This window comes from Squalius cephalus, assembly GCF_949319135.1.
Source record: "Squalius cephalus genome assembly, chromosome: 14".
Lineage (NCBI taxonomy): Eukaryota > Metazoa > Chordata > Actinopteri > Cypriniformes > Leuciscidae > Squalius > Squalius cephalus.
The window spans coordinates 33305486-33331873 of record NC_137135.1 but is presented as its reverse complement, the minus strand read 5'-3'; the positions used below and the strand labels follow the sequence as shown (position 1 = coordinate 33331873).

General features: G+C 40.5%; 5 protein-coding genes across 5 annotated transcripts; all 5 read right to left on the bottom strand.

Annotated features, from left to right (window-relative positions):
- On the bottom strand, positions 1–14575 carry LOC307170817 (protocadherin beta-16-like). Its single transcript, XM_079892117.1, has 3 exons — positions 12054–14575; positions 9120–10181; positions 1–3240 (listed from the first exon to the last, which is right to left on the bottom strand). Exons 1-3 carry the CDS (start codon positions 14445–14447, stop codon positions 3208–3210), a joined length of 3489 nt encoding a protein of 1162 aa, XP_079748243.1. The 5' UTR covers positions 14448–14575; the 3' UTR covers positions 1–3207.
- On the bottom strand, positions 3446–9076 carry LOC307170792 (protocadherin alpha-C2-like). Its single transcript, XM_079892089.1, has 3 exons — positions 6256–9076; positions 4828–4863; positions 3446–3517 (listed from the first exon to the last, which is right to left on the bottom strand). Exons 1-2 carry the CDS (start codon positions 8614–8616, stop codon positions 4852–4854), a joined length of 2373 nt encoding a protein of 790 aa, XP_079748215.1. The 5' UTR covers positions 8617–9076; the 3' UTR covers positions 3446–3517; positions 4828–4851.
- A 216-nt stretch (positions 14576–14791) lies between the features above and the next one.
- On the bottom strand, positions 14792–17584 carry LOC307170781 (protocadherin alpha-C2-like; the record flags this gene model as incomplete). Its single annotated transcript, XM_079892077.1, has 1 exon — positions 14792–17584. One exon carries the CDS (start codon positions 17582–17584, stop codon positions 15170–15172), a length of 2415 nt encoding a protein of 804 aa, XP_079748203.1. The 3' UTR covers positions 14792–15169.
- A 513-nt stretch (positions 17585–18097) lies between these two features.
- On the bottom strand, positions 18098–23988 carry LOC307170816 (protocadherin beta-16-like; the record flags this gene model as incomplete). Its single annotated transcript, XM_079892116.1, has 2 exons — positions 21064–23988; positions 18098–19201 (listed from the first exon to the last, which is right to left on the bottom strand). Exons 1-2 carry the CDS (start codon positions 23458–23460, stop codon positions 18098–18100), a joined length of 3501 nt encoding a protein of 1166 aa, XP_079748242.1. The 5' UTR covers positions 23461–23988.
- On the bottom strand, positions 23542–26380 carry LOC307171423 (protocadherin beta-15; the record flags this gene model as incomplete). The annotated part of the gene is made up of 2 exons (XM_079893029.1): positions 23542–23630; positions 23974–26380. The coding sequence occupies 2 exons, from the start codon at positions 26378–26380 to the stop codon at positions 23542–23544; spliced, it is 2496 nt and encodes an 831-aa protein (XP_079749155.1).
- Positions 26381–26388: the final 8 nt, after the last annotated feature.

Sequence of the window (26388 nt, the reverse complement as noted above, 5' to 3'; positions counted from 1 at the left end):
GAAATCACATACTATTTTCAATGTTTTTATCTATTGTATATGAAGTACAATATATCAGCAGATGAGCAAAGAGGGTCTTGTGAGTTTCTCCAAGGCAAATCACAGATGCATTCAGCTTTAGAAAGGCAGTTTGTCTGCTTTAGAGCACAAATGCTGGTAGGAAATGCACATTTTAATAAGGATAAAGGATGAAAAAGAGATGAAGGGGCTATCATGTGCTTTATACAGACAGCCCATTTTTATATCACAAAATGAGGCTATTGGGTAAATTAATTTTAGTCACTTTCCTGGGTAGTGAGAGATAAGTGACCTACTGAAAGCTGCTCACACTGACAGACATGAAATCACATAAAAAACACCTTTATATTTCGTTAAAAAAAAAAAAACACCTCTTTCTTTAATAAAAACTTAATGTTATTTTACAACACCGCTCATGTCTGAGAATTAGCCAAATATTCTGAGACAGCTAATTAAGAGCCTTGAAACGATTTCTTCCTCTCTGTTAAAATATCACATGTAAACACCCCGCATTTGTACCTCTAAAAGGAGAATTGGGTAAATGTATTTAGTAATGGTGCATTGCTTTGACAAGACCAAGACACACATGCTGTGCATCCCAGAGCCTGTCACTGAATTCACCCCAAGACACGCTGACCTCTTGACCCGCCTGGGGAAGCTGCCAGACCCTCAGAAGGTTATGATTACACCATGAGTTTATCGTAAATGACATTTCAGAAAGGCAGCAAAATACCAGAAAAACAAAAAATACCATATTGTTCACTGAAACAAAATGCGTATGTCCACATATTGCACCACTGCTATAGACAGCAAATAGAAAATATCAACAATAAAAAGCAGCAATATGAAAGTTTGTATTAAAACGTAAAAATCAAAAAATTTACAAAATGAAAAAATGAAACTTTTACAATGTATTTTCTGTATGTATTCTTTTCTCAAAGCATTTCCATGAGTATTAAACAAACACATTCCATAATATTAGATAATAATAACTAAATAGCCTATAAATAAGCAAAGTAAACATTAACAGTTGTCATTTGTCATTGAGTACTCTTTGCATTTTTGAAAGATTCGGTGAAGGCTGATGGAACTCTTTACTGTATGTCTCCATCTCTTAAATAGTGTGTTTTTATACATGACAAAAAAGGAGTCACTCACTGATTAAATCTCAGAAGTAGATGTGTTATTATGTGAGATATTGGGCATCAGAGGACTCTCCTAAACTCGTCACTTTAGAAACGACTGTGTCCTTCAAATGCCTCTGCACTATGACATCACTGTGCTGTGTCTGCGTTTGTGCATTTATAAATGTCACCAGACACGCAAGGTTACATCAGATCCCCACACCAGGAGGACTGGATCCAGTCTCTTTTTGTCTGGTACCCAAGACTTCTATCAGCCTTAGAGGTTGACAGAGGAGGCTATGAATTATCAGAAATGAACAGGGTTTATTGAATAATCTTCATCTGACCAGCACAAATAAAACAGGGTTTTATATACCAAACTGCTTCACAACAACATCCCATAAAACCTAGAAATTGCGATATTCCCTCTTATCTCTTATTCGTGAAGACAAATATTCCATGAAACCACACAATCATAGGATTAAAAACTAATAGAAAGCATTGCAAGAGCTAGGAAAATAACAGTATAAAAAATGCAATTGATTCAATTATAAATGGTATAAATATTTAAATGAAAAATTAGATAAATGAACAATGGTTATAAATGGCAAAATCTTCATCTAATCATTTATAATCAACCATTCATCTAATTTGTCATTTGATTATTTATACAATTTGTTATTTATCAAGTGATGGCTTACATAAATGAGTATAAATGATAATAAAATTGTGCTATTGAAGGTACACACACACATACAGGTTGCTACTGAAACAGATCATTAGATCCTTCAGGTGATTTTACAGCCTTCACTACACTCATAAAAAATAATATCAGATTCAGGAGAGATCATAACAACAACGGTATCCGTTCTCTACACTTTCTGTGTCAGATCAGTGCCTAGATTCAACTTGATTCTTTACAAACTGAAACTCAAAATACTGACACAAACAGCAACACTGGCATAATACAACACTACAGAGAAGAGTAAAGATTATAAGGTACAACAAATCAATTTCGCTGTGACCTATTCTGAATACACTTGTATTATTCTGATGGAAGTCTTAATGAGATCCAAGAAAACACATAAGAAATGCTTTATACATATGTTGCAGGGAAAGAGAAGCTTTCAATGTCCAAACTCTCTCTAGCAAGAGCTCCCCACGCCATCTCTCCACAGGTCTGCATCATCTGAATCCTCTTTGTGCTTGTTCAGTATCACTCACATTGCAAAAGAAATCCCATGAATCTTTTTTTCAGTAAAAATCTCTAAACATGCATGAAACCAGGTATATTCACATGAGAAGCAAATTGCATGAGATTAACAGAACCTTAGAGAATGTATCTCCCAATATAAATATTTTGTAATGCAATTTTCAGGTTCAGGTACTCTTTTTTGTAAACATTTGCTTATTAGGCAACTTAATCTTATTTCAAGGATGTTTAGATATTTCTACTAGAAAAAAAAAAAAGTCAAAGCTACAGATTACAAATGGGATTTTTTTGTGCAATTCACTGTCCACATCTGGTCATGTGAGAATATTCTGTTAATAATTTCTCTCTCCAATGTTTTTACCAGTCACTATATATATATAATGAAGATCTAACATGGAGCTTTAACCATGCAAACACAAGCATACTGGTTTTACAGAAAGGTGTCTTTGACAAAGACACGAGCTGTGCTGTTTGAAGATATGGATTTTTGTGTGTGTGTGTGTGTGTGTGTGTGTGTGTGTGTGTGTGTGTGTGTGTGTGTGTGTGTGTGTGTGTGTGTGTGTGTGTGTGTGTGTGTGTTCACAGACCCAGTCCAAGTCAGGTCCTGACCAGTCAGGTGTAAGAGTATCTCGTCTTTGTCATTCCTCTGGTCAGATCGTCCATGGGCTTGTTGGGAAAAGCGAGGGGAAAACTCTCTGATGAACATTGATGTGAAGATGTAGGCATCATTCAGGGTTCGTTTCATCACTGGAGGATGGTGCAGGAGGATGTAATGGATGCAGGTGAACAGACATGCAGGTTGATGGAATATTTTTTCACACGTTGCTCCAGCAATAACGCCCGCGAAGGTCCTCAGGTGGAACTGCTGCTGGTGGTGGTGGATGCCTGTCAAAGTGAAAGAAAAAGTGGACGTAAGAGGCTGGACTTCAGATGTTATTCACATTGTGACAGGCCAGAATCTGAACACGTCTCATGCAACCAAGGCCTGTCACTTAAATAAAAGGCTTCAGGCAGAAGGTGGAACCTTGGTTTGATTGACAGGTGACGGGGGGGTGGGTTGATCAATGAGAACCATGCTCAGATATCAGGTGAGGGTGGTTGGGGTGATGGAAGGGCAGCGAGCTGAAAACTGGGTGGTTGTTGTAAGACGTTTCCTATCACTCTGATTTATTTGTGAAAAGAAATACAACAGAACCAGTATGTGAACTTGGAATCCACCAGTCAATTCACCAACCATTCAAACACACAAGTAGACAAACCATCCAACAAACAGGCTCATAATGATGTTTAGTAGATGAACAGTCAGTACATATATTGTTAAAACCCACATCATGCACTAGAGCCATATTTGATTTAAAAAAAATACTTGTTGTTTAAAGGAATGTAATTCTGCCATTTACTAACCCGTCTCTCGTTTCAAAGCCCTGATTTTTATTTTTGTCTGTGGAACTCAAAATGCTATTTTTCAGACCATGAAAGCGGATAAGAACAGATGCTGTCGAATAAACTTTCCCTCCACAATCTTATAGATTGGGATTGAAAGACATTTAATATTAAGTAACATGGATTTGACTATAGTGACACTATCAGATGAGAACAAAACCTGAAGTCAGCTAAGCTGAATATTGGCGCTATTTTCTTTTCAGAACTGCATTGCAGCAAAATTTGTCTCATAATTAATGACTTTTGCATCACTGGTTCTGTTATTATTACAGTGAAGCTACTTTGAAACAATCTGTATTTTATAAAGTGCTATATATAAAGGTTATTTGACTTGACAGCATCCATTCCTTGTCACTTTCAGTGTAGAGAAAAGAGCAGCGTAAACATTCTTCCACAAAAGAAAGCAAATAATTTGACTTTGATCAGTTAAGTAAGTAAATGATCAGTTTTTACTTCTGGATGAAGTTTCTTTAACAGATTCAGTAATACATCTTGGCAGGGCATGTTTATCTGAGCAACTTTTGCACCCTCAGCCACTGTCAATCAAACCACAGAGAGTCACTGTTATCATTAGCGCTTCTGCTGGTCAAAGGTGTCTATAAAAGGAGGGGTTTGTGAGGCTGCATAACATCAGTTGTAGTGAAGAAAACACCAGCTTTAAGGATGTCAGGTAACTACTGAGTTTCACAAGTGGAAACAAATGCACATAAAGACTGCAAAGTTTAAATCTAGCAGCCTATACATCTAAAAGGCTCAGAAGACCAAGTGAGATGCCAAACTGATGTTAATGTTGACCTGCATCTAAACTGTGATTATGAGCAGGCCTCAGGAAACAAAACTGATTTGAATTCAGTTGTATAAATTGGTTCCTTGGCTCCTCCTACAACAGGACAAGGCAAACTCCACTGACAAAAAACACCAACCACAAAGAGAAACACATAGAGTCACACATATTTCAGTAAAAGGTCAATGGGCCCTGGGATCAGGTGCTCCAGAAATCGAGAAAATGGTGAAGTCAGGGCTGCATACCTCCAGCGGGAGAAGGGACCTCGTTCATTTTGAGTACTTTAAAACGGAAACAAAAACAGAGACACACATTTCAATATTTGAGCTTGTGGCAGAAACATTTTGATGAATTTCACTGAACAGAGTAGATAAAAAAAAGAGAGAAAAAAAATCTGTTATAAAAATGATTCTACATCAGTCCTATAGTCTAAGCTTGTTTCAAAAGCTCTACAGTGCATTAACAAAGCAGGAAAAGACTTCCTCTCCTCAGTCATTGCAGTTTGAATGATCAGGGACTCCAGGTAACCTGCGAATAATGTAAAAGCATAACAAATTATGCAAAAAGAAAACTGTTGCAATTGCAAAACAAATCAAGCAAACAAACTCCATTACGCAATTCACTAAGAAGTAGAGGAATAAGAGATGAGTCAGATTAAGATGCATTGTTTAAAAAAAGAGACTGCACAAAAAAGAATAGAAAAGTTAAAGTTACGTTAAAGACTTTCTCATTCTGTCTTTCAATCACTTACCTGTCCTTCAGGTGACTCTCTAACAAATGAGAACAACTTAATGAAATGCTACAGAACAACTCAATCATGCAAATAAACAAAGCTTGATGCAAACTTAACTATCCAAGTACTTTTTGGGGCCTCTGTAATAAATAAAGTCACATAAATCTTTGGAGTCCAACATTACATCAGAATATTAAGAGATTTAAGCACAAAAGTATCAAAGTTTGTGAACATCAGAACTGCAGGTGAAACAGCAGCAGGAGCTCAGGAAAGTAGGTCAGCCTGCTCTGAGAGAGAAGCAACGCGTCACGCAACATGTTTGCACAAGTCTGTACATTTTACACACACACACATAAAAATCTCTTTCACTGTGACAGCTGGCTCAGCCAGAGGGAAACAGAGACTATATGTACAACAGGTAAAAGAGAAAAAATATGGGGCTGTGGAATCAGAATAACAGCATAAATTCACTATCACTATCAGTTATCACTATCAGTTAGTCTGAACAGATAAAAGCCTACATTTTTAACTTTAAAAGTGAAGATGAACTTTTATTACAAAAAAAAAAAAAATGTGTAACTGTGAAACTGACAGGTATCAGAAATGTACCAAAGATACAAAGAAAAAAACATTACACACATACACAAACTCAAGTGTAAAGAGAATATCTGCTAAGAACGACTGAAACATCTAGTTTCAAAAGTGACGCACAGAAAAGTGAATTTATGAATTTATGCATAGTCTCACTGACCCCATACAAGATGGGAAGCTGGAAAAGTTGTGAATGTCCATATGAAAGGCAAAAGCTGAAAAAGTGTCTCAGAGAGAATAGTGGAGTCATGAAAAAGTGTTTGGCCAAAGGTTGAAAGGTCAAATTGTATTCTCCGTTGTCTGGCTTCTTTGAATGACTAGTTTACATGTTAACATTATATGGGCCTACCTGTAGAGTAGAAGCAGCTGAGTCGCTGGTCTCGGTCACTCCTGTGCTCCTCGGTAAACTGGACACGATGTATCTCGCTCCCTTTGGCACAGGTTGTCTGACCACCAGCTTTCCTTTCCTCGTCTCTGCTAGAAATAAACTGTACCAGTAGGCATCGTTGGAGACCAGAGTGGAATCCGCGATGGTCGAGTTCCTCTCGCTGATCACACTGTTCCTGCACGGAGGAGCCGCTTTGCTGGGCTTCGCTTTCTGACACTTCAGCACGATGGTCACCAGTATAGTGATGAGTAAAAGAAATGACACAGAGCCCAGTCCGATCACCAGATACAGGTTTAGATCTGAGAAGATGTCATATTCCAAAGGCACCTCAGTATAGGTTTTGAGGGCGGTCTCCACCGTGGACAGTTTGATGGTGACTGTAGCAGAGAGCGCGGGCTCTCCGTTGTCTTTGGCGATCACCACCAGCCGCTGGTCTCGCGAGTCTCTGTAACTGAACATTCTCATGGTCCGGATCTCTCCGTTGTATTGATCCAAGCTGAATAACGTGGCGTCGGTGTTCTGGAGGAACTGGTACGTGATTCGAGAGTTGTGCACTGAGTCAGAGTCTATGGCGATGACTTTGGCTATCAGAGTTCCTTTATCTGTGGATCTCGGGATCTTTTCCTTCACCTCCGAGCCGTGCGCGCGCCATGGAGACACTATAAGCGGTGTGTTGTCATTCTGATCCATGATAATAATGTGAACGGTCACGTTACTGCTGAGAGGAGGAACACCAGAGTCTCTGGCCTCGATGTGGAAAAGAAACTCCTTCTCTATCTCATAGTCAAACGTCTTTAGCGCGTAAAGATTACCGTTCTCTGGGTTAATGGAGAACAGCATGGACATGGAGGTGTTCACTATTTCCTTCTCTATTATAAAATAAACTAGATACTGATTTTCATGGAGATCTGGGTCTATAGCAGTTAAAGAGCTCAGTGAAGCTCCAGGCGCGTTATTCTCCATTACAGGTATCGTGTAGAATGTCTGTGGGAACTGAGGAACATTGTCATTAACGTCCAGTAACTCTAAAGTTATAGTTTCATTATCAGATAACGGCGGGTTGCCCCTGTCAGTGACGGTAATAGTGATGTCATATTCTGCAACCTTTTCACGGTCTAACGGTTCTGAAATTAATAATTCATAATAATTATCAGATGATTCTTTGAGAGCAAAAGGTAAATCATCCGAAATATGAATATCTACCTGTCCATTTTCTCCTGAGTCTTTATCACTCACACTAACAACTGCAATTACTGTATTTACAGGTACATCCTCTTTAACTGGACTTGTGAATGACTTTATGGAAATTTCAGGATGATTATCATTCATATCTGTGATTAATATCTTTACTTTGCACTTTCCAGAGAGACTATTAACTGCTTTATCTGTTGCTATAATTTCCATATCATATATCCTGAAATCCTCATAATTAATCATTTCTTTCACTCTGATTTCACCATTGTTAGGATTCAGACTGAATGTTTGCTGCGTTTTCTCTGATGTATACAAACTATAAGAGTAAAGTACATCTGAATTTAATCCCTCGTCTTTATCTGTGGCGTTTAATTTCACTACAAGGCTTCCAACAGGAGAGTTTTCTGTTAGATTTATAGTATAACTGTCTTTATCGAACTGAGGGGCGTTGTCATTCGTGTCCAGAACGCGCACAATAATGCTAGCCGTGCCAGAGCGCGCGGGGACTCCTCCATCCACAGCAGTGAGGATCAGATTATGTATGGCCTGCTCCTCGCGATCTAAGGCTTTTTTCAGTATTAAATCAGCAAATTTTGAACCATCCCTCCCTGTCTGTATTTCAATATCAAAGTTTGCACTCTCACTCAAATGATAACTTTTAATGGAATTTGAACCTATATCAGGGTCAACCGCATTACTTAGAGAAAACCTCTCGCCAGCAGCTGTAGATTCAGAGATGTCCAAATTAATCGTATCCCTACGAAAGTTAGGCGCATTGTCGTTAATATCCATTATTTCCAATTCAATGTTAAATATACGAACTGGGTTTTCAAGTATGACTTCCATTTTTAAGTAACATACTGTTTTTGATGTGCAAAGATACTCCCTGTCAATGCGCTCCAAAATAAACAGGTCTCCTGTGTCTTTGTTAACATCCAGATATTTCTTATTTGCAAGGATATCTAACCTGATTTTTCGCCTTCCCAACGTTTGCACATCGATTCCTAAATCTGCAGCCAGATTAGCAACCACAGAGCCTACCTCCATCTCCTCCGGAACAGAATAATGGGTGACAGAAGACGCCGTGTAAACGAGTGCCGAAAGCAGCAGTAATGTTGCGTACTCCATTCTGTCTGTGAAGCGTGTTGTCTTTGCGAGCACAAAACACAGCTGTCCTTAACAATGATGATCGCAAATGGGAAACATTCGACGTATTCCAATATTGACTTAGTTTTCACCTGCGTTCTACGGAAGTATTACAGTATTATTCGATGCAGAAAGCAAACAGAAGCATTTGCATCCCCGCACGCTTTTTATAAAGACTCTCCGCGTCGCCGTTGAGCACGAACTGTCATGGCGTATACAAAATAAATAAATAAATAAATGAAAAATCGTCCGTTTTGTTGGGGCACAGCGACACGTCGAGTATGTTTTGAAGAATTACGACAAATATTTTATATAATGTCAAGATTACTTTCGTAACTGAACTGATTTTCATGAATAGAGCAGAATTGTATAAACTAAAAGTATGAAAATATAATGTGAATAAAATAATAGCCCTACGTTGTATAAAATAAATACTGAACTTAAAATTCAAATGTGTTTTTTTTTTTTAATGCAGTTCAAGTTACCTGTAGAGTAGAAGCGGCTGAGTCGCTGGTCTCGGTCACTCCTGTGCTCCTCGGTAAACTGGACACGATGTATCTCGCTCCCTTTGGCACAGGCTGTCTGACCACCAGCTTTCCTTTCCTCGTCTCTGCTAGAAATAAACTGTACCAGTAGGCATCGTTGGAGACCAGAGTGGAATCCGCGATGGTCGAGTTCCTCTCGCTGATCACACTGTTCCTGCACGGAGGAGCCGCTTTGCTGGGCTTCGCTTTCTGACACTTCAGCACGATGGTCACCAGTATAGTGATGAGTAAAAGAAATGACACAGAGCCCAGTCCGATCACCAGATACAGGTTTAGATCTGAGAAGATGTCATATTCCAAAGGCACCTCAGTATAGGTTTTGAGGGCGGTCTCCACCGTGGACAGTTTGATGGTGACTGTAGCAGAGAGCGCGGGCTCTCCGTTGTCTTTGGCGATCACCACCAGCCGCTGGTCTCGCGAGTCTCTGTAACTGAACATTCTCATGGTCCGGATCTCTCCATTGTATTGATCCAAGCTGAATAACGTGGCGTCGGTGTTCTGGAGGAACTGGTACGTGATTCGAGAGTTGTGCACTGAGTCAGAGTCTATGGCGATGACTTTGGCTATAAGAGTTCCTTTATCTGTGGATCTCGGGATCTTTTCCTTCACCTCCGAGCCGTGCGCGCGCCATGGAGACACTATAAGCGGTGTGTTGTCGTTCTGATCCATGATAATAATGTTAACGGTCACGTTACTGCTGAGAGGAGGAACACCAGAGTCTCTGGCCTCAATGTGGAAAAGAAACTCCTTCTCTATCTCATAGTCAAACGTCTTTAGCGCGTAAAGATTACCGTTCTCTGGGTTAATGGAGAACAGCATGGACATGGAGGTGTTCACTATTTCCTTCTCTATTATAAAATAAACTAGATACTGATTTTCATGGAGATCTGGGTCTATAGCAGTTAAAGAGCTCAGTGAAGCTCCAGGCGCGTTATTCTCCATTACAGGTATCGTGTAGAATGTCTGTGGGAACTGAGGAACATTGTCATTAACGTCCAGTAGCTCTAAAGTTATAGTTTCATTATCAGATAACGGCGGGTTGCCCCTGTCAGTGACGGTAATAGTGATGTCATATTCTGCAACCTTTTCACGGTCTAACGGTTCTGAAATTAATAATTCATAATAATTATCAGATGATTCTTTAAGCGCAAAAGGTAAATCATCAGAAATATGAATATCTACCTGTCCATTTTCTCCTGAGTCTTTATCACTCACACTAACAACTGCAATTACTGTATTTACAGGTACATCCTCTTTAACTGGACTTGTGAATGATTTTATGGAAATTTCAGGATGATTATCATTCATATCTGTGATCAATATCTTTACTTTGCACTTTCCAGAGAGACTATTCGCTGCTTTATCTGTTGCTATAATTTCCATATCATAGATCCTGAAATCCTCATAATTAATCATTTCTTTCACTCTGATTTCACCATTGTTAGGATTCAGACTGAATGTTTGCTGCGTTTTCTCTGATGTATACAAACTATAAGAGTAAAGTACATCTGAATTTAATCCCTCGTCTTTATCTGTGGCGTTTAATTTCACTACAAGGCTTCCAACAGGAGAGTTTTCTGTTAGATTTATAGTATAACTGTCTTTATCGAACTGAGGGGCGTTGTCATTCGTGTCCAGAACGCGCACAATAATGCTAGCCGTGCCAGAGCGCGCGGGGACTCCTCCATCCACAGCAGTGAGGATCAGATTATGTATGGCCTGCTCCTCGCGATCTAAGGCTTTTTTCAGTATTAAATCAGCAAATTTTGAACCATCCCTCCCTGTTTGTATTTCAATGTCAAAATGTTCGCTCTCACTCAAATAATAAGATTTTATCGAATTCGAGCCAATATCAGGATCCACCGCATTACTGAGTGAGAATCTCTCTCCGGCTGCTGTAGATTCTGATATATCCAGACGAATCGAATCCCTCCAAAACTGGGGAGCATTATCATTTATATCCACAATTTCAATTTCAATGTTAAACATTCGCACAGGATTCTCGAGTGTGACTTCCATTTTGATAAAACATGTTGTTGCTGTTTTTGATGTACAAAGATATTCTCTATCCATCTTTTCTAAAATGTAGAGCTCTCCTGTCTCTTTATTGACATCGAGATATTTTTTGTTTGACCTAATATCGAGCCGCATTTTTCGTCTGCTCAGTGTTTTCACATCCAGACCCAAATCTGAGGCTAAATTAGCCACAACAGAGCCTTCCTCCATTTCTTCTGGGATAGAATAGTGCGTAACAGAGGACGCTGAGTCCAAAATAGCGGAGAAAAACAGAAGGACCAGTACATACCTCCAAAACTGTGACTTTACCAATCCCTCCATTCTGCAGCGTTTGAAATATTAGTATTCCTCGCGATAATGAAATGATCGGGAAACGAATAGGACACACTACGAAGCTCTTGTCATGGCGCGCTCCTTTGTGCGATTTCCACCTATGGAAATCTGTCATGGCGATTGTGATAAATATGACCAAAAATGTTTTCTTAGAGAACAGCGACGCTCAGTGAGTTTGGCCTGAACATACACAATAAGAAGAGAACAGATTTTTGTACAAATATTATTCTTCTGTTTTACGCGTTATTTTTATTGTATGACGCTTTTTGTTTTATTAGATGCCCGAGAAAATGTGTGATAATAAGCCTCAAAATAAAAAATGCAAAGGACAAAAACAGTCTTGAGCAGAAATTGATATAGTTAAAATAAGAAAGGGGAAAATCCTCTTAAATTTTCACAACCTGAGAAGCAAGAAGAATGCTGTACAGGGGCGCATGCACCACCTCTTCTCTAAAAATCTGTGAGGAAATTGAGCGTGAAACGTTATGCAAATCTCTCTTTGAATATTGAAGTGGATTGTCTTACCTGTAGAGTAGAAGCGGCTGAGTCACTGGTCTCGGTCACTCCTGTGCTCCTCGGTAAACTGGACACGATGTATCTCGCTCCCTTTGGCACAGGCTGTCTGACCACCAGCTTTCCTTTCCTCGTCTCTGCTAGAAATAAACTGTACCAGTAGGCATCGTTGGAGACCAGAGTGGAATCCGCGATGGTCGAGTTCCTCTCGCTGATCACACTGTTCCTGCACGGAGGAGCCGCTTTGCTGGGCTTCGCTTTCTGACACTTCAGCACGATGGTCACCAGTATAGTGATGAGTAAAAGAAATGACACAGAGCCCAGTCCGATCACCAGATACAGGTTTAGATCTGAGAAGATGTCATATTCCAAAGGCACCTCAGTATAGGTTTTGAGGGCGGTCTCCACCGTGGACAGTTTGATGGTGACTGTAGCAGAGAGCGCGGGCTCTCCGTTGTCTTTGGCGATCACCACCAGCCGCTGGTCTCGCGAGTCTCTGTAACTGAACATTCTCATGGTCCGGATCTCTCCGTTGTATTGATCCAAGCTGAATAACGTGGCGTCGGTGTTCTGGAGGAACTGGTACGTGATTCGAGAGTTGTGCACTGAGTCAGAGTCTATGGCGATGACTTTGGCTATCAGAGTTCCTTTATCGGTGGATCTCGGGATCTTTTCCTTCACCTCCGAGCCGTGCGCGCGCCATGGAGACACTATAAGCGGTGTGTTGTCGTTCTGATCCATGATAATAATGTGAACGGTCACGTTACTGCTGAGAGGAGGAACACCAGAGTCTCTGGCCTCGATGTGGAAAAGAAACTCCTTCTCTATCTCATAGTCAAACGTCTTTAGCGCGTAAAGATTACCGTTCTCTGGGTTAATGGAGAACAGCATGGACATGGAGGTGTTCACTATTTCCTTCTCTATTATAAAATAAACTAGATACTGATTTTCATGGAGATCTGGGTCTATAGCAGTTAAAGAGCTCAGTGAAGCTCCAGGCGCGTTATTCTCCATTACAGGTATCGTGTAGAATGTCTGTGGGAACTGAGGAACATTGTCATTAACGTCCAGTAGCTCTAAAGTTATAGTTTCATTATCAGATAACGGCGGGTTGCCCCTGTCAGTGACGGTAATAGTGATGTCATATTCTGCAACCTTTTCACGGTCTAACGGTTCTGAAATTAATAACTCATAATAATTATCAGATGATTCTTTAAGCGCAAAAGGTAAATCATCCGAAATATGAATATCTACCTGTCCATTTTCTCCTGAGTCTTTATCACTCACACTAACAACTGCAATTACTGTATTTACAGGTACATCTTCTTTAACTGGACTTGTGAATGACTTTATAGAAATTTCAGGATGATTGTCATTCATATCTGTCACTAAAATATTTACTTTACACTTTCCAAAAAGACTATTAGTTCCTTTATCTGTTGCTATAATTTCCATATCATAGATCCTGAAATCCTCATAATTAATCATTTCTTTCACTCTGATTTCACCATTGTTAGGATTCAGACTGAATGTTTGTTGCGTTTTCTCTGAAGTATATAGACTAAAAGAGTAAAATATATCCGAATTTGTTCCTTCATCTTTATCCGTGGCGTTTAATTTCACTACAAGGCTTCCAATAGGAGAGTTTTCTGTTAGATTTATAGTATAACTGTCTTTATCGAACTGAGGGGCGTTGTCATTCGTGTCCAGAACGCGCACAATAATGCTAGCCGTGCCAGAGCGCGCGGGGACTCCTCCATCCACAGCAGTGAGGATCAGATTATGTGAAGCTTGTTCTTCTCTGTCTAAAGGCTTTTTTAGAATCAAGTCGACAAACTTAGATCCGTCTCGTCCAGTCTGAATCGCAATAGTAAAATGGTCGCTTTCACTGAGATAGTATGTCTTTACAGAATTTGAACCTGTATCAGGGTCTACTGCATTAGTGAGGGAAAACCTCTCTCCCTTTGCTGTTGCCTCTGATATGTCTAGATGCATCGTATCTCGTCGGAAACGTGGCGCATTATCATTTATGTCCATTATTTCAAGTTCAATATTAAACATTCGAATAGGATTCTCTAATGTGGCATCCACTTTAAGGACGCATGTTGTGGCTGATTTCGATGTGCACAGATTCTCTCTGTCAATCCTTTCTAAAATATACAGCTCCCCAGTGTCTTTGTTAACGTCAAGATATTTTTTATTAGCGACGACATCCAATCGCATTTTACGTTCACTAAGACTTTTCAAATCCAATCCTAAATCAGATGCCAGATTTGCAACCACAGACCCTTCGTCCATTTCCTCGGGAATTGTGTAGTGCGTAACAGCAGATGCTGTCTGGAAAACAGCCGAAAGGAATACGAAGATCGAGACGTACCTTAACCAAAGCCGTGCTTTCAGTTCCATTGTTTTTGATTCTCGTGAAAATGCACACGAGAAGGGAGTTCCAAAGTGTTCCAAAAACTGGGTATGTTTAGAGAAATTAATGCGGGCACAAACATGTAAAACGAAAAAGACAAGTGGATAAAATATCAGAGGACGAATAGTCCTGCCTGAAAGAAAGACTGCAATGTTGTCCTCCGGAATAAGCAATGGCAACAAAGGCAGTACGACTAGAAATGCATTTTCTTGGTGGACAGCGACTCTATGCGCACAGGAGCGAGGAGTGCAACGTAAAGAATAAAATTAGAAACGCGTATTAAAATCCTATAACACTGATCAAGGACATACATTTTTTTTTTTTTTAAAGGTTTAAAAAAATCTGAATAGCTATAACAAAGTGTTTTGTATACTAGATGAAAACAAAAGTAAAAAGTACATGCAAGTCAAGTTACCTTTAAAATAGTGTGCCAATAAAAATGCAGTATGCTATGTTTAACGCAATTAACAATTCTCATTGAATGCGATAAACTTTTGGAGGTTTAATGCAGCTGTATTGCTGAACAATACATTACTGCATTACAGTGCGTAAAAGTGATGCCAAATATTTCTTATCTTCCTGCTGAGTACGTGTATTGGCAAGTACAAGCAAAATTAAAGCAAATACCCATGCGCAAAGTTAAACTTACTTCACCTGGGGAAAAAATCCATAATCTTAATTGGAGTTTTTTTTTTTTTTTTTTTATTCACTATGTGCCATTGCTTACCTGTAGAGTAGAAGCGGCTGAGTCGCTGGTCTCGGTCACTCCTGTGCTCCTCGGTAAACTGGACACGATGTATCTCGCTCCCTTTGGCACAGGCTGTCTGACCACCAGCTTTCCTTTCCTCGTCTCTGCTAGAAATAAACTGTACCAGTAGGCATCGTTGGAGACCAGAGTGGAATCCGCGATGGTCGAGTTCCTCTCGCTGATCACACTGTTCCTGCACGGAGGAGCCGCTTTGCTGGGCTTCGCTTTCTGACACTTCAGCACGATGGTCACCAGTATAGTGATGAGTAAAAGAAATGACACAGAGCCCAGTCCGATCACCAGATACAGGTTTAGATCTGAGAAGATGTCATATTCCAAAGGCACCTCAGTATAGGTTTTGAGGGCGGTCTCCACCGTGGACAGTTTGATGGTGACTGTAGCAGAGAGCGCGGGCTCTCCGTTGTCTTTGGCGATCACCACCAGCCGCTGGTCTCGCGAGTCTCTGTAACTGAACATTCTCATGGTCCGGATCTCTCCGTTGTATTGATCCAAGCTGAATAACGTGGCGTCGGTGTTCTGGAGGAACTGGTACGTGATTCGAGAGTTGTGCACTGAATCAGAGTCTATGGCGATGACTTTGGCTATCAGAGTTCCTTTATCTGTGGATCTCGGGATCTTTTCCTTCACCTCCGAGCCGTGCGCGCGCCATGGAGACACTATAAGCGGTGTGTTGTCATTCTGATCCATGATAATAATGTGAACGGTCACGTTACTGCTGAGAGGAGGAACACCAGAGTCTCTGGCCTCGATGTGGAAAAGAAACTCCTTCTCCATCTCATAGTCAAACGTCTTTAGCGCGTAAAGATTACCGTTCTCTGGGTTAATGGAGAACAGCATGGACATGGAGGTGTTCACTATTTCCTTCTCTATTATAAAATAAACTAGATACTGATTTTCATGGAGATCTGGGTCTATAGCAGTTAAAGAGCTCAGTGAAGCTCCAGGCGCGTTATTCTCCATTACAGGTATCGTGTAGAATGTCTGTGGGAACTGAGGAACATTGTCATTAACGTCCAGTAGCTCTAAAGTTATAGTTTCATTATCAGATAACGGCGGGTTGCCCCTGTCAGTGACGGTAATAGTGATGTCATATTCTGCAACCTTTTCACGGTCTAACGGTTCTGAAATTAATAATTCATAATAATTATCAGATGATTCTTTAAGCGCAAAAGGTAAATCATCCGAAATATGAATATCTACCTGTCCATTTTCTCCTGAGTCTTTATCACTCACACTAACAACTGCAATTACTGTATTTACAGGTACATCCTCTTTAACTGGACTTGTGAATGATTTTATAGAAATTTCAGGATGATTATCATTCATATCTGTGATTAATATCTTTACTTTACACTTTCCAAAAAGACTATTAGTTCCTTTATCTGTTGCTATTATTTCCATATCATAGATCCTGAAATCCTCATAATTAATCATTTCTTTCACTCTGATTTCACCATTGTTAGGATTCAGACTGAATGTTTGCTGCGTTTTCTCTGATGTATACAAACTATAAGAGTAAATTACATCTGAATTTAATCCCTCGTCTTTATCTGTGGCGTTTAATTTCACCACAAGGCTTCCAACAGGAGAGTTTTCTGTTAGATTTATAGTATAACTGTCTTTATCGAACTGAGGGGCGTTGTCATTCGTGTCCAGAACGCGCACAATAATGCTAGCCGTGCCAGAGCGCGCGGGGACTCCTCCATCCACAGCAGTGAGGATCAGATTATGTGAAGCTTGTTCTTCTCTGTCTAAAGGCTTTTTAAGGATCAAATCAGCAAATTTTGATCCGTCCCTCCCTGTCTGTAATTCAATGTCAAAATGTTCGCTCTCACTCAAATAATACGTTTTTATCGAATTCGAGCCAATATCAGGATCCACCGCGTTACTGAGTGAGAATCTCTCTCCGGCTGCTGTAGATTCTGATATATCCAGATGGATCGTATCTCTGCGAAACTGGGGAGCATTATCATTTATATCCACAATTTCAATTTCAATGTTAAAAATGCGCACAGGATTCTCGAATATCACTTCCATTTTGATAAAACATGTTGTTGCTGTTTTTGATATACAAAGATATTCTCTATCCATCTTTTCAAAAATGTAGAGCTCTCCTGTCTCTTTATTGACATCGAGATATTTTTTGTTTGATATAATGTCAAGCCGCATTTTTCGTCTGCTCAGTGTTTTCACATCCAGACCCAAATCTGAGGCTAAATTAGCCACAACAGAGCCTTCCTCCATTTCTTCTGGGATAGAATAGTGCGTAACAGAGGACGCTGAGTCCAAAATAGCGGAGAAAAACAGAAGGACCAGTACATACCTCCAAAACTGTGACTTTACCAATCCCTCCATTCTGCAGCGTTTGAAATATTAGTATTCCTCGCGATAATGAAATGATCGGGAAACGAATAGGACACACTACGAAGCTCTTGTCATGGCGCGCTCCTTTGTGCGATTTCCACCTATGGAAATCTGTCATGACGAATGTGATAAATATGACCAAATGCGTTTTCTTAGAGAACAGCGACGCTCAGTGAGTTTGGCCTGAACATACACAATAAGAAGAGAACAGCCTTGTGTGCAAGAAGTATTCTTTTATTTTACGCGTTATTTCTATTTAATTATGATTTTTCTGTTTTAGATTCCCGAGAAAATGTGTGATAATAAGCCTCAAAATAACACATGCAAAGAACAAAAACAGACTTTGTAAACCAAATATTGATCATTAAATTAAATTAATTAAAATATGAGAGAGAGAAAAAATACTCTGACATTTTCTCAACCTGGGAAGCAAGAATAATGCTGTACAGGGGCGCATGCACCACCTCTTCTCTAAAAGTCTGAAAAGAAATTGAGCGTGAAACGTTATGTAAATCTCTTTTTGATTATTGACGTGGATTGTCTTACCTGTAGAGTAGAAGCGGCTGAGTCGCTGGTCTCGGTCACTCCTGTGCTCCTCGGTAAACTGGACACGATGTATCTCGCTCCCTTTGGCACAGGCTGTCTGACCACCAGCTTTCCTTTCCTCGTCTCTGCTAGAAATAAACTGTACCAGTAGGCATCGTTGGAGACCAGAGTGGAATCCGCGATGGTCGAGTTCCTCTCGCTGATCACACTGTTCCTGCACGGAGGAGCCGCTTTGCTGGGCTTCGCTTTCTGACACTTCAGCACGATGGTCACCAGTATAGTGATGAGTAAAAGAAATGACACAGAGCCCAGTCCGATCACCAGATACAGGTTTAGATCTGAGAAGATGTCATATTCCAAAGGCACCTCAGTATAGGTTTTGAGGGCGGTCTCCACCGTGGACAGTTTGATGGTGACTGTAGCAGAGAGCGCGGGCTCTCCGTTGTCTTTGGCGATCACCACCAGCCGCTGGTCTCGCGAGTCTCTGTAACTGAACATTCTCATGGTCCGGATCTCTCCGTTATATTGATCCAAGCTGAATAACGTGGCGTCGGTGTTCTGGAGGAACTGGTACGTGATTCGAGAGTTGTGCACTGAATCAGAGTCTATGGCGATGACTTTGGCTATCAGAGTTCCTTTATCGGTGGATCTCGGGATCTTTTCCTTCACCTCCGAGCCGTGCGCGCGCCATGGAGACACTATAAGCGGTGTGTTGTCGTTCTGATCCATGATAATAATGTGAACGGTCACGTTACTGCTGAGAGGAGGAACACCAGAGTCTCTGGCCTCGATGTGGAAAAGAAACTCCTTCTCCATCTCATAGTCAAACGTCTTTAGCGCGTAAAGATTGCCGTTCTCTGGGTTAATGGAGAACAGCATGGACATGGATGTGTTCACAATTTCCTTCTCTATTATAAAATAAACTAGATACTGATTTTCATGGAGATCTGGGTCTATAGCAGTTAAAGAGCTCAGTGAAGCTCCAGGCGCGTTATTCTCCATTACAGGTATCGTGTAGAATGTCTGTGGGAACTGAGGAACATTGTCATTAACGTCCAGTAACTCTAAAGTTATAGTTTCATTATCAGATAACGGCGGGTTGCCCCTGTCAGTGACGGTAATAGTGATGTCATATTCTGCAACCTTTTCACGATCTAATGGTTCTGAAATTAATAATTCATAATAATTATCAGATGATTCTTTAAGCGCAAAAGGTAAATCATCCGAAATATGAATATCTACCTGTCCATTTTCTCCTGAGTCTTTATCACTCACACTAACAACTGCAATTACTGTATTTACAGGTACATCCTCTTTAACTGGACTTGTGAATGACTTTATGGAAATTTCAGGATGATTATCATTCATATCTGTGATTAATATCTTTACTTTGCACTTTCCAGAGAGACTATTAACTGCTTTATCTGTTGCTATAATTTCCATATCATAGATCCTGAAATCCTCATAATTAATCATTTCTTTCACTCTGATTTCACCATTGTTAGGATTCAGACTGAATGTTTGCTGCGTTTTCTCTGATGTATACAAACTATAAGAGTAAAGTACATCTGAATTTGAGCCCTCGTCTTTATCTGTGGCGTTTAATTTCACTACAAGGCTTCCAATAGGAGAGTTTTCTGTTAGATTTATAGTATAACTGTCTTTATCGAACTGAGGGGCGTTGTCATTCGTGTCCAGAACGCGCACAATAATGCTAGCCGTGCCAGAGCGCGCGGGGACTCCTCCATCCACAGCAGTGAGGATCAGATTATGTATGGCATGTTGTTCTCTATCCAAAGCTTTTTTAAGAATCAAATCAGCGAATTTCGATCCATCCCGCCCGGACTGAATCTCGATTGAAAAATGGTCGCTTTCACTGAGATAGTATGTTTTAATTGAATTAACACCGACATCAGGATCCACAGCATTGTTTAAAGAGAATCGTTCTCCCACAGGCGTTGACTCTGAAATGTCCAAATGCATCGTGTCCCTTCTAAAATGAGGAGCATTGTCGTTAATATCAACAATTTCTAGCTCAATGTTAAACATTCGTACAGGGTTTTCGATTGTGGCATCCAGTTTAAGAACACACGTTGCTGCTGCCTTAGTGTTGCAAATGTGCTCACGATCGATTCTCTCCACAATGAACAGCTCTCCCGTTTCTTTGTTAATATCCAGATATTTTTTATTTGCTAGAGTGTCGAGACGAATCTTGCGTATGCTCAATGTTTTAACATCCAATCCCAGATCCGTTGCCAAATTAGCCACTATAGATCCCTCATCCAATTCTTCAGGTATAGAATAATGAGTAACAGAAGATGCTGTATTTAGCAGAGAGATTAAAATGATGTCGAACACGTACCTTTTCAATGCCTTGCTTTTCATTCGAAATTCCATTTTTTTTCCTTCGAGTTATATTCCAGTGATTATGAAATGTAAAACAAATATCATGCAATTACGAATATAACGTTTTGATCATCAGGAAGCAGAACAAGCCGTTCCGCGGTGTTCATGAAAGCAGAGAGCATACAGCTCTGCCAACAAAGCAGATACGTCACCAGCATTGGCTGTAATGAAATATAAACACAGAGGAGTCGTTTTGATGGAGAACAGCGACGCTGTGCGCATTGGTTTGTGTGGCACATTTAAAGAGTAATTTTAGTGTTAAAATACAACCACTTAATACTCTGAAAAACGCAATATATCAAATAAAACCGGTTTCACAGATGTTAAACAGCTATAGATTGTATATCAAGTCACAACACTGTCAAAGTACAATATTCATTGGCATTTGAATGAGATAAAATAAACCAAGAAGGGAAATTATTTTCACAACATAAACAGTTTGTCTAAAAGCCCAAACAGAAGCCAAAAAAAAAAGAAAAAAGAAAAAAAAGAAAGAGGGGGGTATTTTTTCCCCTTACCTGTAGAGTAGAAGCGGCTGAGTCGCTGGTCTCGGTCACTCCTGTGCTCCTCGGTAAACTGGACACGATGTATCTCGCTCCCTTTGGCACAGGCTGTCTGACCACCAGCTTTCCTTTCCTCGTCTCTGCTAGAAATAAACTGTACCAGTAGGCATCGTTGGAGACCAGAGTGGAATCCGCGATGGTCGAGTTCCTCTCGCTGATCACACTGTTCCTGCACGGAGGAGCCGCTTTGCTGGGCTTCGCTTTCTGACACTTCAGCACGATGGTCACCAGTATAGTGATGAGTAAAAGAAATGACACAGAGCCCAGTCCGATCACCAGATACAGGTTTAGATCTGAGAAGATGTCATATTCCAAAGGCACCTCAGTATAGGTTTTGAGGGCGGTCTCCACCGTGGACAGTTTGATGGTGACTGTAGCAGAGAGCGCGGGCTCTCCGTTGTCTTTGGCGATCACCACCAGCCGCTGGTCTCGCGAGTCTCTGTAACTGAACATTCTCATGGTCCGGATCTCGCCGTTGTATTGATCCAAGCTGAATAACGTGGCGTCGGTGTTCTGGAGGAACTGGTACGTGATTCGAGAGTTGTGCACTGAATCAGAGTCTATGGCGATGACTTTGGCTATAAGAGTTCCTTTATCTGTGGATCTCGGGATCTTTTCCTTCACCTCCGAGCCGTGCGCGCGCCATGGAGACACTATAAGCGGTGTGTTGTCGTTCTGATCCATGATAATAATGTGAACGGTCACGTTACTGCTGAGAGGAGGAACACCAGAGTCTCTGGCCTCGATGTGGAAAAGAAACTCCTTCTCTATCTCATAGTCAAACGTCTTTAGCGCGTAAAGATTACCGTTCTCTGGGTTAATGGAGAACAGCATGGACATGGAGGTGTTCACTATTTCCTTCTCTATTATAAAATAAACCAGATACTGATTTTCATGGAGATCTGGGTCTATAGCAGTTAAAGAGCTCAGTGAAGCTCCAGGCGCGTTATTCTCCATTACAGGTATCGTGTAGAATGTCTGTGGGAACTGAGGAACATTGTCATTAACGTCCAGTAGCTCTAAAGTTATAGTTTCATTATCAGATAACGGCGGGTTGCCCCTGTCAGTGACGGTAATAGTGATGTCATATTCGGCAACCTTTTCACGATCTAACGGTTCTGAAATTAATAATTCATAATAATTATCAGATGATTCTTTAAGCGCAAAAGGTAAATCATCAGAAATATGAATATCTACCTGTCCATTTTCTCCTGAGTCTTTATCACTCACACTAACAACTGCAATTACTGTATTTACAGGTACATCCTCTTTAACTGGACTTGTGAATGATTTTATGGAAATTTCAGGATGATTATCATTCATATCTGTGATTAATATCTTTACTTTGCACTTTCCAGAGAGACTATTAACTGCTTTATCTGTTGCTATTATTTCCATATCATAGATCCTGAAATCCTCATAATTAATCATTTCTTTCACTCTGATTTCACCATTGTTAGGATTCAGACTGAATGTTTGCTGCGTTTTCTCTGATGTATATAAACTAAAAGAGTAAAGTAAATCTGAATTTAATCCCTCGTCTTTATCTGTGGCGTTTAATTTCACCACAAGGCTTCCAATAGGAGAGTTTTCTGTTAGATTTATAGTATAACTGTCTTTATCGAACTGAGGGGCGTTGTCATTCGTGTCCAGAACGCGCACAATAATGCTAGCCGTGCCAGAGCGCGCGGGGACTCCTCCATCCACAGCAGTGAGGATCAGATTATGTATGGCATGTTGTTCTCTATCCAAAGCTTTTTTAAGAATCAAATCAGCGAATTTCGATCCATCCCGCCCGGACTGAATCTCGATTGAAAAATGATCGCTTTCACTGAGATAGTATGTTTTAATTGAATTAACACCGATATCAGGATCCACAGCATTGTTTAAAGAGAATCGTTCTCCCACAGGCGTTGACTCTGAAATGTCCAAATGCATCGTGTCCCTTCTAAAATGAGGAGCATTGTCGTTAATATCAACAATTTCTAGCTCAATGTTAAACATTCGTACAGGGTTTTCGATTGTGGCATCCAGTTTAAGAACACACGTTGCTTCTGCCTTGGTTGTGCAAATGTGCTCACGATCGATTCTCTCCACAATGAACAGCTCTCCCGTTTCTTTGTTAATATCCAGATATTTTTTATTTGCTAGAGTGTCGAGACGAATCTTGCGTATGCTCAATGTGTTAACATCCAATCCCAGATCCGTTGCCAAATTAGCCACTATAGATCCCTCATCCAATTCTTCAGGTATAGAATAATGAGTAACAGAAGATGCTGTATTTAGCAGAGAGATTAAAATGATGACGAACACGTACCTTTTCAATGCCTTGCTTTTCATTCGAGATTCCATTTTTTTTCCTTCGAGTTATATTCCAGTGATTATGAAATGTAAAACAAATATCATGCAGTTACAAATATAACGTTTTGATCATCAGGAAGCAGAACAAGCCGTTTCGCGGTGTTCATGAAAGCAGAGAGCATACAGCTCTGCCAACAAAGCAGATACGTCACCAGCATTGGCTGTAATGAAATATAAACACAGAGGAGTCGTTTTGATGGAGAACAGCGACGCTGTGCGCATTGGTTTGTGTGGCACATATAAAGAGTAATGTTAGTGTTAAAATAAATACTCTGAAAAACGCGATTTATCAAATAAAACCGGTTTCACGAGATGTTAAACAGCTATAGATTGTATATCAAGTCACAACACTGTCAAAGTACAGTATTCATTGGCATTTGAATGAGATAAAATAAACCAAGAATGGAAATTATTTTCACAACATAAACATTTTGTCTAAAAGCCCAAACAGAAGCAAAAAAAAAAAAAAAAAGAAGAAGAAGAAGAAAAGAAAGAGGGGGGTACTTTTCTTTCTTACCTGTAGAGTAGAAGCGGCTGAGTCGCTGGTCTCGGTCACTCCTGTGCTCCTCGGTAAACTGGACACGATGTATCTCGCTCCCTTTGGCACAGGCTGTCTGACCACCAGCTTTCCTTTCCTCGTCTCTGCTAGAAATAAACTGTACCAGTAGGCATCGTTGGAGACCAGAGTGGAATCCGCGATGGTCGAGTTCCTCTCGCTGATCACACTGTTCCTGCACGGAGGAGCCGCTTTGCTGGGCTTCGCTTTCTGACACTTCAGCACGATGGTCACCAGTATAGTGATGAGTAAAAGAAATGACACAGAGCCCAGTCCGATCACCAGATACAGGTTTAGATCTGAGAAGATGTCATATTCCAAAGGCACCTCAGTATAGGTTTTGAGGGCGGTCTCCACCGTGGACAGTTTGATGGTGACTGTAGCAGAGAGCGCGGGCTCTCCGTTGTCTTTGGCGATCACCACCAGCCGCTGGTCTCGCGAGTCTCTGTAACTGAACATTCTCATGGTCCGGATCTCTCCGTTGTATTGATCCAAGCTGAATAACGTGGCGTCGGTGTTCTGGAGGAACTGGTACGTGATTCGAGAGTTGTGCACTGAGTCAGAGTCTATGGCGATGACTTTGGCTATCAGAGTTCCTTTATCTGTGGATCTCGGGATCTTTTCCTTCACCTCCGAGCCGTGCGCGCGCCATGGAGACACTATAAGCGGTGTGTTGTCGTTCTGATCCATGATAATAATGTGAACGGTCACGTTACTGCTGAGCGGAGGAACACCAGAGTCTCTGGCCTCAATGTGGAAAAGAAACTCCTTCTCCATCTCATAGTCAAACGTCTTTAGCGCGTAAAGATTACCGTTCTCTGGGTTAATGGAGAACAGCATGGACATGGAGGTGTTCACTATTTCCTTCTCTATTATAAAATAAACTAGATACTGATTTTCATGGAGATCTGGGTCTATAGCAGTTAAAGAGCTCAGTGAAGCTCCAGGCGCGTTATTCTCCATTACAGGTATCGTGTAGAATGTCTGTGGGAACTGAGGAACATTGTCATTAACGTCCAGTAGCTCTAAAGTTATAGTTTCATTATCAGATAACGGCGGGTTGCCCCTGTCAGTGACGGTAATAGTGATGTCATATTCTGCAACCTTTTCACGGTCTAACGGTTCTGAAATTAATAATTCATAATAATTATCAGATGATTCTTTAAGCGCAAAAGGTAAATCATCAGAAATATGAATATCTACCTGTCCATTTTCTCCTGAGTCTTTATCACTCACACTAACAACTGCAATTACTGTATTTACAGGTACATCCTCTTTAACTGGACTTGTGAATGACTTTATAGAAATTTCAGGATGATTATCATTCATGTCTGTAATTATAATGGATAATTTACATTGGCCGGATAATGGATGAGTTCCTTTATCTGATGCTATAACTTCCATATCGTAAATTCGAAAGTCTTCATAATTAACCATCTCTTTCACTCTAATTTCACCACTCTCGGGATTTAAACTGAATGCTTTCTGTGTCTTCTCAGATGTATACAGACTAAATGAATACACAAGGTCGGCGTTAGAACCCTCATCTAGATCTGTTGCATTTAATTTAACGACCAGGCTCCCTATGGGTGAGTTTTCAGTTAAATTAATGACGTAGCTCTCTTGATCAAATTTAGGGGCGTTGTCATTTGCATCCAACACCCGAACGATGATACTGGCCGTGCCTGAACGCGGAGGGACTCCGCCATCCACTGCTGTCAGTACCAGATTATGAACAGCTTGGGTTTCACGATCTAGAGCCTTTTTTAAAATTAAGTCTGCAAATTTGGAACCGTCCCTCCCCGACTGAATTTCAATGTCAAAGTGCTCATTTTTGCTTAGATAATAGGTTTTAACCGAGTTGGAACCGACATCCGAATCCACCGCATTACTGACAGAAAATCGCTCTCCTGCTGGCGTAGATTCAGTGATATCTAAATTTATTGTGTCTCGTCTAAAATTAGGGTTATTATCATTTATGTCAGTGATTTCTAGCTCTATGTAAAATATTCGCACAGGATTCTCGACAATAACTTCCATTTTTAAAAAACAAGTCGTTTTTGCAGTACACAAATATTCACGATCAATCTTCTCTTGTATGTACAGCTCACCTCTTTCTTTGTTTATGGCGAGGTATTTCTTATTAGCGATCACATCTAAACGGACGTTTCGTTTAATCAAAGTCTGCAGGTCAAGCCCTAAATCAGTGGCTAAATTTGCCACGACAGATCCTACTTCCATCTCCTCTGGAACAGAATAATGAGTAACAGCCAGAGCCAAATGAAAAACCTCTGATAGAAGAAAAAACAGCGAGACATACCTCCTCCATGACCAGGCGTTCAAATCAGAATCCATTGTCTGAT

Coding starts and splice junctions, on each gene's coding strand:
- LOC307170792 (XM_079892089.1), bottom strand. CDS start 8,616: ATGGAGTACGCAACATTACTGCTGCTTTCGGCACTCGTTTACACGGCG.
- LOC307170817 (XM_079892117.1), bottom strand. CDS start 14,447: ATGGAACTGAAAGCACGGCTTTGGTTAAGGTACGTCTCGATCTTCGTA. Junction 10,182..12,053: donor CAGCCGCTTCTACTCTACAG/GTAAGACAATCC, acceptor ATAACTTTAGAG/CTACTGGACGTTAATGACAA. Junction 3,241..9,119: donor CAGCCGCTTCTACTCTACAG/GTAACTTGAACT, acceptor TCACTTTGACAG/GCATCCACCACCACCAGCAG.